The sequence below is a fragment of the Lycium barbarum genome, chromosome 7 (genome assembly GCF_019175385.1).
Source record: "Lycium barbarum isolate Lr01 chromosome 7, ASM1917538v2, whole genome shotgun sequence".
Taxonomy (NCBI): Eukaryota; Viridiplantae; Streptophyta; class Magnoliopsida; order Solanales; family Solanaceae; genus Lycium; species Lycium barbarum.
The window spans coordinates 70,128,912-70,141,737 of record NC_083343.1 but is presented as its reverse complement, the minus strand read 5'-3'; the positions used below and the strand labels follow the sequence as shown (position 1 = coordinate 70,141,737).

The window sequence follows — 12,826 nt, the reverse complement described above, 5'->3', positions numbered from 1 at the left end:
CCGCCAGACCGTAGCAGATCTAATTGAGTTAGATATGATCGATTTTGATGTTATTATGGGCATGGACTGGTTGGCTTCTTGTTATGCTAATGTTGATTGTAGAGCAAAGATGGTTCAATTCCAGCTTCCAGGCGAGCCAGTCCTAGAATGGAAGGGCAATGCTGCTTCGCCTAGAGGTAGGTTTATTTCCTACCTTAAGGCAAATAAGATGATCAGAAAAGGGTATATTTTTCACCTAATTTGAGTTCAAGATGTGCAGGCAAAGTCGCCGACTCTTCAGTCTGTTCCTGTGGTTAATGAGTTTCCAGAAGTGTTTCCAGACGAGCTTCTAGGCATCCCCCCCAGAGAGGGAGATTGATTTCACTATTGAACTATTGCCAGACACTCAGCCAATATCTATCCCTCCTTATAGGATGGCACCTGCGGAGTTAAAAGAATTGAAAGAGCAGTTCAAAGATTCGCTCGAGAAGGGCTTTATCAGGCCTAGTACATCACTGTGGGAGCGCCGGTGTTATTTGTGAGAAAGAAGGATGGTACTAGTTTGAAATTGCAAGTTCTCGCTGGTATTTTGATATATTAGTACTAGTTTTTTTGAAATTACATTTTTGCTGTTAAACTAGATTTTGATAAAAGTAAAGTTTATGGTTTATTTATTAATTAGTTACAAGTTTCTTCATTTGCTACACTTAGTGGCGGGGCCATGATTTCACTCTGAAGACGGATTTTTTTTTTTTTTTAAAAGTAAACATATGAAGAAGTCAAGAAAATTTATTATCTGTTATATATACATAAAAAAATAATTTTAATTTTGTATGTATAGTATAATTTTTGATGAATGAGGTTCGGATTAACCCCCTTGCGGCACCCTAGCTCAGCCCATGGCTACACTAGATTACGTCAAAAACAAAAACAATTGACTATTTAATTTGATCGAGCTTTATTTAATTGATTTTGGGGATGGATGTTTACCCATTTTGGGGGACTTCAATAATGAAAATAAGAAACGAAGAGGAAAACCCCTGAAAATGATAAAAACGAAAATAGAAAACTGAACGCTGACGCAAATAATAAGGAAAAATAGAGAAATTATATCATAGCAAGATTTTTGCCTACATCTATGATGCCAATAAAGAAAGGATAAAATTACTAATGAACTTTAGCCATGGTTTAGACTTTTAGAGGCTGTTTTAGGCAAACAACTATTGACCCTTGGATTTGAAAGTGTACACTTGTAATCATATAATAGTACACTGGACCAAATGGACAGTAGCTATGTTGGAGGGGAGCTGCTTCCGTAATTATTTAGGAGAGGCATGCCAAATCGCATGCCGCATGCGCCAAGGCAAGACAAGAAAGGGCTCCACTTCCACAAAAGTAGGATTATACTTAAACGCATGAAAGCGTGATAACTAATGGAGTACATTTTGCCACTTTTTTTCTAGTTTACTCTTCTAATGTCTAAACACAGTCTTAAAAAGCAGAACAAATATCATCAAACCAAAAACCAAGTGTCCTCCCGCAGACCAACCACCCCCACGTAGCCATATATATCACACCATATACTATATCTTTATGTCATATATATATATATATATATATATATATATATATATATAATCGTCGGGACAAAAAATTAAAGATGTTGCAGAGCAGAAAATTGCTTACAATAGGTTACTCGAAAGCGAAGCCTACACCTTGAGATTGGCTTCTTCATTCAACTATATACTGATCATCGCAACAAGTCTTTGGTTCTTATTTTGGTATCAACTACATCAGACCATTTTGAGTTTCATCCGCTTCTCTTTTACCGGTATGTATGTATAATTGTCATTAATAATCCTTCAATCTTTATTAATAACAGATTAAAGTTGCGGTCTTTCTGTATATCATTTCTCTTCTTTAATCTTCCATTCCGTGCCAATGATCCAAACTCTTCAAGTATTTGCTTAGTCAACAATCCATCAATTTCTGTATACTTTTCCATTGACATTATATTGATCCTCTTATCAGATTAAGGGAACTTTTTCCTGCATATTTATGGTAATCTTCGTTAGCTGATTAAGGAAACCCTCATTTATATTTTCATGAGGGTTGAAACAAAAAGGAGGATTATATACTATAAGCTTTAATCTAATATTACACTAGAAGAAACCAAGTTGATGGACAGAAAGAAAATGGTTTTATTTTATAGTATGTAAAGAAGTTATCTGCTGTGAGGCGAAGGCAATAAGGGAAAAGAAGAGCAGTAATGTTTTGATGATAGGGGGAATAAATTGTGAATTAAGGAACTTTCTTTAACAAAAGATTTGAAGTCCCTTTTGTCGATATAAAGGAACTATTAGCCCTCAGTACGTATTATTTTTGTATGTATCGAGGAGGGAATGGCATATATCGGAAGAAAACATGTTAGGTGAATACAACGCGCTTCAAAATGGGTCTTTATGGAGGTGCTCTTTTGCAGATTCTTTGCTGTTCATAAAAGTAACTTCTTGGAAAATAAAAAACAAAAAACAACAAAAGACAAGTAAACTTGTCACGTGAGTTACACGTGTTTATGGTCTTTTAATTCCTTCTCCTTTTTTGTTTATATCTTGTATGGAAAACCAGAATATAATTTCAAGAAGTCAAGTCAAAAAGTCGGCCTCTTATTCTTTTCGTATAGATGCCAACTAGGAAAGTCTTCAGTTTGGTGTTGATTTAGGAAAGAACCAGTTCTCCTATCGGTGATCAGGAAGGAATAATATTTTTAGTGGTACAAGTTTTTACACGACCAATTTCGCCGTATCATGCATGAAATGACAGGTTTATGATTAAAATTAAACATCCATTTCATCTATGATTCTTTGAGAACTTTGCCAAGTTGTTCAAAGACATGGCACCGCATGATCAAACAGGGTAAAAAGTTTCGTGGAGGAATTGAAAGCCAATAGGCCCGACCTAGCAACCACTAGATAATAAAAGGCAATTTCGGAAAGTCATCTAAGAGATCGACAATTTGGAAATTGTTGGGAGGAATGAATTTAATAAGGACAGGCATCTCCCATTCACATAAAAAGTAGCTCTAGGGGGTACTAGATGCTTTGAAGTGGCCGTCTCAACAAGATTAGGGGCCTAAAGTCAAATTTCGGAAAGAGATCTTAAAATTTTTCTTTAAAAAAAAAAACAAAAAGAGGAAAGATCGAAATAGTTATGAAGTAAGAATACCAACAACGACAAATTTTTAATGAAAAATATAAAATAAAGTTAGAATAATAAAATCTGGCTCAAGAATTTGATAAGTAGATATAATGATATTGAAATAGTGGTGTGTTGTTTCAATATAATGATTGCTTGTTGTAATGCTTGAAATTTTGAAGAAGACACCAACAAGCAAATTTTGATCTTTTGTAACTTGTAAGCAGTAGTAATTTTGTAGCCATTTGAGAATTCAGAATATAGAAAATAAGAATAGTGAAATGGAAAATGAAAAAGGTAAACACAGGAATAATAATATGGGTCCATTTTAATTGTTAGGATATAGATGAGGCAATAAAACATAATTAAATAATTTCCTAAAAATTATTCTATTCCCCAATTATTACGACAGTTCCCACATTATAAATAAAAAATTATTGTATTTTCTCCTAAAAATTTCTCTTCAAATTTAACCAATTTTTATTTTTATTTTTATTAATACAATAATACATCTTTAAGAAAAAAGTGGGGCCCCCAAGAAATTGGGCCCCAAGCCATTACTTGTGTGGCTTCATAGTCTAGCCGACACTGTCTAGTCGACAAATTAACTTAGACAACTTTAATTTACTATACTTAAGTATAAAATATTGGGGCAAGGACATTAGCCATCCGGTGAAACCGTGAAAGAGCCTGTTTGGATGGGCTTATGCCTATAAGCTGCAAACGGCTTATATGCTAAAAAAAAATAAGTTGGGGTAGTCTAACTTATTTGTTTTTGGCTTATAAGTTGTTTTCAGCTTATAAGCTGCTTTAGATAAGCTAAGTAAAATGGGCCCAATTATTTTTTTGAGCTTATTTTATGCACAAAATGACTTTAAGCTGGCCAGCCAAACACTCAAAAAAGCTGAAAACAGCTTATAAGCAACTTATAAGCCAATCCAAACGGGCTCAAAGTATTGACAAGCGATTGACCTCAAAAAATCAGAAGACTTGTAGCGAAAATGTATGTTATACACTATACATTCATTTATTATACACATCATTATATACAGTTTTTATACAATATATATACACATTATATACATTTTTCTGTATAATTCGTGTATAATAAATGTACAATCAATGTACCTGGTGTATAATGTATACACACATATTATACAGTTATTATACACTATCTACACAATGTATAAATGACTAGCATATCTGAAAAGTTGCCAGAAAACGTGAAAAACTAGCATATCTGAAAGCTTTTATGGTCAAGATTATCGGGAAAAAAATGAAGACCACCGGAAAAGTTTATCCGGCCAAAATTTGTACCAAACGACCATAAAGCGACGTGAACCAGTAAGGGCAAGGCCATCAGGGAGAATAGAGGACCATGACATTACTTCCACGACGAAAATGCTGGAGCAACACCGGAAAACATAAACCTGATCAAATTTGAAAAAGCAAACAAGGATACTAGACGAATTACGCCAGAGGAGGTTCTAGTTGGTCGGATCTGATGATTTCACGGCATTTACAATGTCCATTCATGGAGTTTTTACAGCGATAACAGTGGCGCTTCATGGGAAGCGGTTGGTCGGAGCAACAATAATAGGATTTCTAAAATCGAAACTCTAGAAATCAACCTAAATTGCGAAAATTAAAAGGATAGAAAGAGAGATTGGGGATGAGAAGGGAAGGGGATAGAAGCAAGACCCAAAGAATAGTAAATCTATGGGCAAACTTGGGTATATGAAACCCAAATCCTCCCAATTGGATTCAACTCCAAGAACCTGTACTATTTGAATTCAAGAATGACCCAAATGAAATCTACAAATGAGCAATCCAATATGAACTCAATGGAAAGGGATTCAAATAGCAACTAAGAAATCACACTTGCTCAACCAAACCAACTATGATTAATATCTAACTAAACAAACTCTCAAAACATATAGTTTAGATCAATAGTCAAGCTAAAGAGCAAATGAAAGACTTAAGGGGTCTATTTATACTAATCCCTATTACAACAAAAGCCCAAAAGTGGCCTTTGCGGAAATAACCCAACATTGAGCCTTCACACGGCATTTGCAATATTAGCCACTTTGTGCAGTGGCCTCTTTTCTTGTGTCTTCCTCTTCAACACCCTCCCAAGCTATCATCCAAACATTGTACACTTTGGAGATCTTCTCTTCAAGCTCTTCCAACGCTCCTCTCTTCATGAACATGGCTTGTAGTACTTAAAGCACCCTTGCTTGCCTACGAGTGAAAGGTCTTGAGCTCTTTGGGGTCATATCAAGCAACATGAAAAAGTATACAAAACCATGAGACAAAGGGAGCAACATCCCAACTCAGTATTATGGAAATAATTCAAAAATCCAATTTGAATTATTTTTACCATAATAAATTACAAATCATTCAACTAAAAATTCGTAATTACACTCCTCCATTTATATTTTAAAATTCCCATTAAGCACTTATGTAATTCTTCATGTTACGATTACAGATACTAATCAATAAATTAAAATTCTGATGAATTTAATTTAATAGCTAATTTCCTTTAGAGCACTGCAGCTTAACTTATTTCATGTGCCGGATTCATAAACTGGTTGGCCGGGTTTGCACATGAAAACTTATAAACTTCTCGAAAAGGCGTATCATCAATCTCTATACCGAGACACAAATTCCATCAACTAACTTATTATTTCACCAATATATATTATTGTCATCCAATTTACCAGGCATATTGACCCATCTCAGGATTTCACCTTTTAATAAATCAAAATGACAATTATAATATACAACTCATAATAGTTATATCAAAATTAAGAATATAAGTATATTTAATAGTTTAGAGAATATGTTGTTGATGGTCAGTCTAAAATGTCTATCCCTACTCGGTCCTGTTCAACACATTCAAAATGCACTAGCACGAGAAGTTTGGGCTATACAATTCTGGTAATCAGTACTAAAAAACAGCCCAAACTTGACGGCCAAAACCGACGGACTTTGTCGGTTTTTCAGTGAAAACCTACAAAATATGAATCATTGATTTAGGTCGCGTCATTTTTCCAAAACCGACTGACTCCAGCAGTTTTTTTTTTTTAATTTTAAAAATAATGAAATGTAGCAACTAGGAATTGAACTCAGGTATGTACCCTGGCATTGAACAACTCTACCACTAGACCACTCGTGTTCTTTAATCAAATACTTCCATTGTTTTAATTTATACTCTTAAACTGCAGTTTTGCGCTGTTTTTGTATAAAAAAGATAAAAAAGCGACGGAGTCCGTTGGTGTATTTTAGAAAAAAAAAATTCATACATTTTTGCGCAAAAAATAACCGACGGAATTACTTAGGTTTTCTTTAAAAAATTAAAAATTTATTGAAAAAAGGGCGGAAACCGTCGGTTTTTTCCGTTGGGTTTTCCCATTTTTTTAGTGGTGAATCAAGACAAATTGCTTTTGATCTCGTGCTACAATCATTCTGATGATTTGTCCAAATTTTCATATACTAGTGTGAACTATAACTTTTAGTTTATAAAAATCGATGATTTAATCTTCTGTGTATAAGCTTAAACTATATCACCTACTGCATAAGTTGAGAACACATATATGACAAAATGATCTATTTAACATAACACTTTATTAAATTGAATAAATAAATAAATAATTATTCCATAAACAATATTATATCTAAACATGATTAATAGCATATTCTAACAATCTTCACTTAGACTCGTAACCATGCTTCTGCAACTCTAACACCCCTGCCCCTACAATTATACTTTAGTTCTCTGTCTCCATGGCCTGCATTTATGGATGAGCAAATCCACTAAATCTATATTGACTACATTATAAAGTTTTAAGAATACATTTTATTCGTCTGATCTCATTCTCGACTATTGTAATGGAGTTGTCAGTCACAATGAAAGATTCCAAATAATTTAAAAAAAAAAAAAAAGATACAAGAACTTGGTCAAACCGTGCCTAATAAACCTGTGATTTAGATTGTTGTGCAAATGTCGTTCTGATGGTACTAATTCATTCTTAATTGATCAGACGGAAAAGCAGGTTGTGAAAATAGTTGGTTTGCTTCGTAGTCACATCTTCGGAATTAGGATTACTTGGTTAAAACTCTTTACCATGAATCTTATTCCATTCCCATTCGGTTGGGTCACTGCATCCTAGTCCTACTAAAATTCATCATTTTTTTTTAATTTTTTTTTTTTGCTTTTGCAGATGGAGAGGTTCTAGAGCAAAGAAGTCAACTTCATTCCTACTTTTATGCCATGACTACAGGTTCTCTACCTCGCTCTAAAGGGGAAATGGAGGAGGGCATTACTGAGAGATATGGCAAGATCAAGCAAGGTTCCTGGTTAGATCAATTTCGACATGGCTCCAATCCTTGGATGGCTAGATATGTTTACGGTTTATTGTTTCTCATTGCAAATTTATTAGCTTGGGCTGTTCGTGATTATGGCCATAGCATTTTAAAAGAAATGAAGAGTAAGATTACTTCATTGTTTAGTTGGGTCTTTTATGACATTACAGAGATGTGCCATGCCGCACCAAACCATGTTTTCTTTTTTAATTCTATAGCATCAAAAACCTTTTTGTTTCCTCGGAAGGACTTAATGTTTTCCAGAAGTAATCCAGTTTCCTATTTCTTCTGCTAGATCATAGCCACAATTCTAACAATGTATAGATACCTCTGCAGGACTTAAAGAATGTAATGGTGGTGAAGACTCTTTGGGTGCAGAAGGAGTATTGAGAGTAAGCTTGGGGTGCTCTGTATCCTCCTAACCCCGTTTGAATCAAGCTAGCTAGTTTACAATTAATAGTAAAATTTACTTGAGGATAATAAGTTGATGCTTGATACTTGAAGCATATGTTACCATCTTTTTTTTCTTTTTACTTGAAATTTTTATGGCTTGAAATTTTAATGCTCTGCTCGTTCAACGGTTTTAGCAACCAAGCCTTAACATCATTTTAGCTTTTCTATTTCGCCATGTTCCTCTCTACAGCTGGTACTTCGAAATTAAATGACCGCAGAGAATTATGGCACTCAGGATGGTGGTCTGCCAAGCTTTTCATGAATATTTGTCTAATTCTACTGCCCTTTCTTCTTCCAGGAGAGATTATTTCAATATATGGTTAGTGTAGATGCATATTCTAGTACTTATGTTTTGTTTCAAATGCTTTAGATTTAATCAGTCATATGTAGTTTTATTATCTGAACGATGATGTTGTGTCTTCTGGACAGGCCAGGTTGCACATTTTGGTGCTGGGTATGACCAACTCATCTAACACATCATGCACAATCAATTTAGTGTTGGTTTTGATATTAAAATTGAGCTTAACATCTTAGGCAATTCACAGAACCACAGTTAGTCACACCCTCTCGTTGGTTCTATTTTTGATCCATTTGCAGGGTCTTTTTATTAATCCAGCTTGTAAGTATAATCAGTTTTATCACATGGCTAAACGGTTGCTGCCACTCTAAGGAATATGCTGTGAGATGGTAATTGGCTTGGTCCCTCTTTTCAATAAATTAGCATGCCTTGATCTTATGCATATGGATGTATTTCAGACAAGATTTTTGGAAATTACATGCATTATCATGCTATCGACTCATTTCGGTGTTGTTTATAACTGTTTCAGGCGCTATTTACTGTTATAAATAATAACTTCTGTTTGCTAGTTCTATTATTGTTCAAATAAAATTAATATCATAAGTAATTGGCTGAGTAAGGGAGCAGAGCAGGCAAAGAAAGTTCAGCCAGAATCCAAAAAGTACATTTCAGTGATGTTAATGTAATTCCTATGAAGGTTTAAAACGTTAGATGATTAGTGCTAATGGAAATAAAACCATATTGCAGCCACATCCAAATGATGTTACTTGCAACCAGTGCATATATTATATGCATCTTTGGGATCATCTTAATGTACATTTGGTATACGCCTCAACCATCATGCCTTCTTAATATATTCTTCATCTCCTGGACGTTAGTACTCCTCCAACTCATGACAAGTGTTTCTCTCCACCCCAAGGCAAGTCTGAGTTTCTTGTGTTACAGTATATTTTATTAGTTGGGATTAATTGATGATATATGGAGTATATCTATTTTGGCAGCAGGTGAACGCTGGTTTCCTGACTCCAGGTTTTATGGGGCTATATGTGGTGTTTCTCTGCTGGTCTGCCATCAGAAGGTGTGATTCGTTTCTGTGCTTCTTCCTACACTCTTCATTAACTATCTTTCGTTTTAAGAAGTTATAAGAGTAAGTTTCAAACAAAATATATTAGAATTTTACTAAATATATATAAGGCCTCCTTTTAAATTTTGGCTTTAGGCCACAGGCTCTCTGTAAGATGTGGCCTTCTTTGGCATGTGCCAATTTACTTGGTCACATGTATTTCTTGGAGCCAAAGTTGGATTTATTCTTGGAGAGCAAGTTTGTGTGTGAAGGAGGCCAATTTTTCTCCTTTCTCTTACTACTACTTGGAGCCCAAGGATTTGCTACTACAAATGGAAGGTTTCTCTTCCATAGTAGAGACACCAATCTGAGAAGAACTTAGTTGAGTTTGTATTTTTCTATAGAGAGTATTTATAAGAGAGTTGTGTTGGGAAATACTTGTGTTAACCTTTTATTGGAGTGATCTTGTGAGGTTATTCTCTTGGGGTTTTTGGGATATTAGAGTATTTAATTACTCTAATTTTGTACTCTCTTTTGTTGTTTTGTACTCTATTTTGTATCCGTTGGTGTTAGTAAATTTGCTCCTCTTTTGGTTGTGGATGTAGGTCAAGTTGACCGAACCACGTTAAATCTTTGTTTCTTATTATCTTTGTTATTGTCTTTAATTGGTTGCTTTGTCTATTCCGCACTATCCCGGACATCCGATCCTAACACTCTCTTTGGGCCGTCCCTGCTCATAAAAGAATTAAGGCTACAATTTGAGACACCAGCACTTGAGCCTTTCAGGAATATCAATTTCTATAAGTAATGTCGTTTGTTGAGTAAACAAGATTTTCCCCTAATAACGTCAAGGCATAATCCTGTAGGAATTGGCATGTCTCAAGATTGGTTTTCAGTCATTTAAATATGGCACAGGTGGAAGTAGATGAATTAAACTTGTCACGAGTTAAGTTTTCATGTTATAATTTACATTTATTTGAGAAACTGCCGCTGTTCGGTTCAAGCTTCCATTTGAGAATGAAAATTCACAATTAGGTATCTACGGTTTCATAAAATTATGCCATTTCATGGATCAAATTCTTATACATTTCTTTTATCTACTTACAGTGAACCCCCAGAGGAGAAATGCATCCGGAAAGCAGAATCGGCAACTGGAAAAGGAGACTGCTTCACCATCATAGTAATTTTTAACTTACACAAAACTGCTCAATGGATTTTAACTAATGCATAATTGAGTCCAAAGTAGCTACAACACCTCAACAAAAAAAAGTTTTTTGATTAATAAAGATGTTCATTGAGTCACTAAACATGTAGCAGTGTGTCTTGCTAGTTTGTTAATCTTGAGTCAAGTTGGAAAAGGTTCAATTCTAGTATTTTTCTATTGCCCTTGCGTCATAAGTTGGACAGGCTTTATCCAGCCTTTATATTAAATGCTACTCCATATAATCTAGGGGAAGTATCTCATATGCTGCTAGAATTCTTATTGAAGTCTTGACTTTAAAACATATAATAGTTTAGTAGAATACTCGAATTATCCCCTTTTCAACATGTAATTGATAAGGTAGCTGATTATCATGATTTTCCCACCTTTTCTCCAAAACTCAAAGCTTTTCACTCTTAATTTTGTACAGAGCTTCGTTGTAGCGGTCCTTGCAATTGTCATTGCAACGTTTTCAACTGGAATTGATTCAAAATGCTTTCAGGTTTACCTCATCTTCATACTTTTCAATTGCATAATCCCAATACCAGAGAAAAAATGAAAGGAAAATTTCTAACAGAAAGAAGTTACAGTTCAAGAAGGATGATGCACCTGAAGAAGATGATGTTCCATATGGTTATGGATTCTTTCATTTCGTCTTTGCAACAGGAGCTATGTATTTTGCAATGCTACTAATTGGATGGAATCCTAATCACGCCATGAAGAGGCAAGCTGCTCCATCTTGAGACAATAGGTTAATTTTGATTTGGGCGATAAAATGTTTTGTTTTCAGCTGGAAATGATAACAGATATGAGGTTGTAAGAGCATTGATGGAGGGAATTTAAATGCTGCTTGCTACTTCTTAAAAAGAAAAATAGACCAATAGAATTTGCGGTCTTTGGTGGATTCGAACCCTTCACCTATTATGGGCAAGTTAAAGTTATACTACCTAAATGCTTCTTATTACCTAGTGATTTTTGTTGTTAATCCGCAGGTTTACAATAGATGTTGGTTGGACCAGTACTTGGGTAAGGATAGTGAATGAATGGCTTGCAGTTTGTGTTTACAGTAAGTAGCTCAGCAAACTTCCATGTTAATTATGGTTAATAATAAGGGATAAAGATTTTGGATTATTAGACATGTAATGTGAGGCTTTGAAATTCCTCATCTTTTGCAGTATGGATGCTCGTGGCTCCCATCGTTTGGGAAAGCAGGCAAGTAGCAGCATCACATGTGTGACAGACTTCACATTTCCAACATTCTTCCAATTCTTATGGCTTGGTTTCATGCCTGCCTGTCCCGGAAATACAAGACAAGTGCGTATCAAGACTTCCACTAACATGATTCATTTAATTTCTGGATGAAACCAAGTGCCTAATTCTACAAGCCTAATTAAATGGCAGCCCTCCGTATCTGCAAAACAGATCTTGATACGTGTAAATGTCATAGCTTACGTAACATTATAGAATCTCGATTTCTTACAGCTAAGTGAAAGCATAAAAAGGAAAAAGAATGATTGCAGTATTATTTATCTTTGTTCGCTTATCTTTTCTTTTCCTTTGAACAGTTTGTACTCCCCTTGGGTAGATGTATTGAAGGAAAACTCAAAGAACACAACGAGTGTGTTTGGTGCAACGGAAAAACTTTTCACCGAAAATGTTCTCCGCAAAAATATTTTTCAAAATATAAGTGATTTTTCTACTCATTTTCTTTTATTTGGTATGCAAGCTGGAAAATGTAATTTTAAGAGCATTTGCATATATTCAAAGCAAAACCTATGAGGTTTTTGAATTTAGAGTGCAACTTCTGTGGTTGGGGGAGGTTGGGTGGGGGGGGGGTGTGGATTTGGAGAACTTGTGGTGGTGTTGGGGGGGGGGAGAGGGGTAGGAAGGGGGTGGGGGTAGGTGTGGGGGCTAGGCAGGGTGGGGTAAGGGTTAGGATGGGAGTCGGGTAGGGGAGGGGTGGGGGGGGGGATAGGTGGTGGTTGAGGTGAGTGGGGTAGGCAGGTAGGGTGTGGCTGGATAGTGCGGTGTGTGTTGGGGATGTGTTGGTGTATTTTTAGAGATTTGGAAAATGTTTTCCCTCAAAATTTTAAGATAATTATTTTCTCTATTTTAAGAAAAATATTTTTCAAGATATTTAGTACAACAAAACAAGGAACATTTTCGGTAACGACCTGTTTGGTCGTTTTGAGCTTCTGGACTCTTTTTACCCAAAATATTCTTCTGTAGTTTCATCTCGGTATTTATGACTTGCCGGGATGGGTGGCGTGGC

The 12,826-nt window shown here is 35.3% G+C and overlaps 1 protein-coding gene across 10 annotated transcripts; it reads left to right on the top strand.

Moving 5' to 3' along the window:
• The first annotated feature begins 430 nt into the window (after positions 1 to 430).
• LOC132603469 (uncharacterized) lies at positions 431 to 12,343 on the top strand. 10 transcript variants are annotated; one of them, XR_009568325.1, is made up of 13 exons: positions 431 to 1,810; positions 7,398 to 7,664; positions 7,876 to 7,949; positions 8,152 to 8,311; positions 8,422 to 8,446; positions 8,590 to 8,679; positions 9,038 to 9,209; positions 9,292 to 9,368; positions 10,461 to 10,533; positions 10,985 to 11,056; positions 11,221 to 11,278; positions 11,547 to 11,620; positions 11,730 to 11,794. XR_009568325.1 is itself a non-coding variant. In XM_060316557.1 (13 exons), exons 2-13 carry the CDS (start codon positions 7,509 to 7,511, stop codon positions 11,789 to 11,791), a joined length of 1,038 nt encoding a protein of 345 aa, XP_060172540.1. In that variant the 5' UTR covers positions 442 to 1,810; positions 7,398 to 7,508; the 3' UTR covers positions 11,792 to 12,343. The 10 variants fall into 10 exon arrangements, 6 of the variants coding, with proteins under 6 accessions (XP_060172543.1, XP_060172540.1, XP_060172538.1 ...); XR_009568324.1 differs by having other exon boundaries at positions 434 to 1,810; positions 11,145 to 11,305; positions 11,730 to 11,792; XM_060316557.1 differs by having other exon boundaries at positions 442 to 1,810; positions 7,398 to 7,533; positions 11,145 to 11,278; positions 11,730 to 12,343.
• Positions 12,344 to 12,826: the final 483 nt, after the last annotated feature.

What these genes read in the sequence shown, in the direction of transcription:
- LOC132603469 (XM_060316555.1), top strand. Translation starts at nt 7,448, where the DNA reads ATGACTACAGGTTCTCTACCTCGCTCTAAAGGGGAAATGGAGGAGGGC. An exon ending in GTTGCACATTTTGGTGCTGG is followed by an intron (nt 8,447 to 8,589) that starts GTATGACCAACT and finishes ATCCATTTGCAG; the next exon opens with GGTCTTTTTATTAATCCAGC. An exon ending in CCTAATCACGCCATGAAGAG is followed by an intron (nt 11,279 to 11,546) that starts GCAAGCTGCTCC and finishes GTTAATCCGCAG; the next exon opens with GTTTACAATAGATGTTGGTT.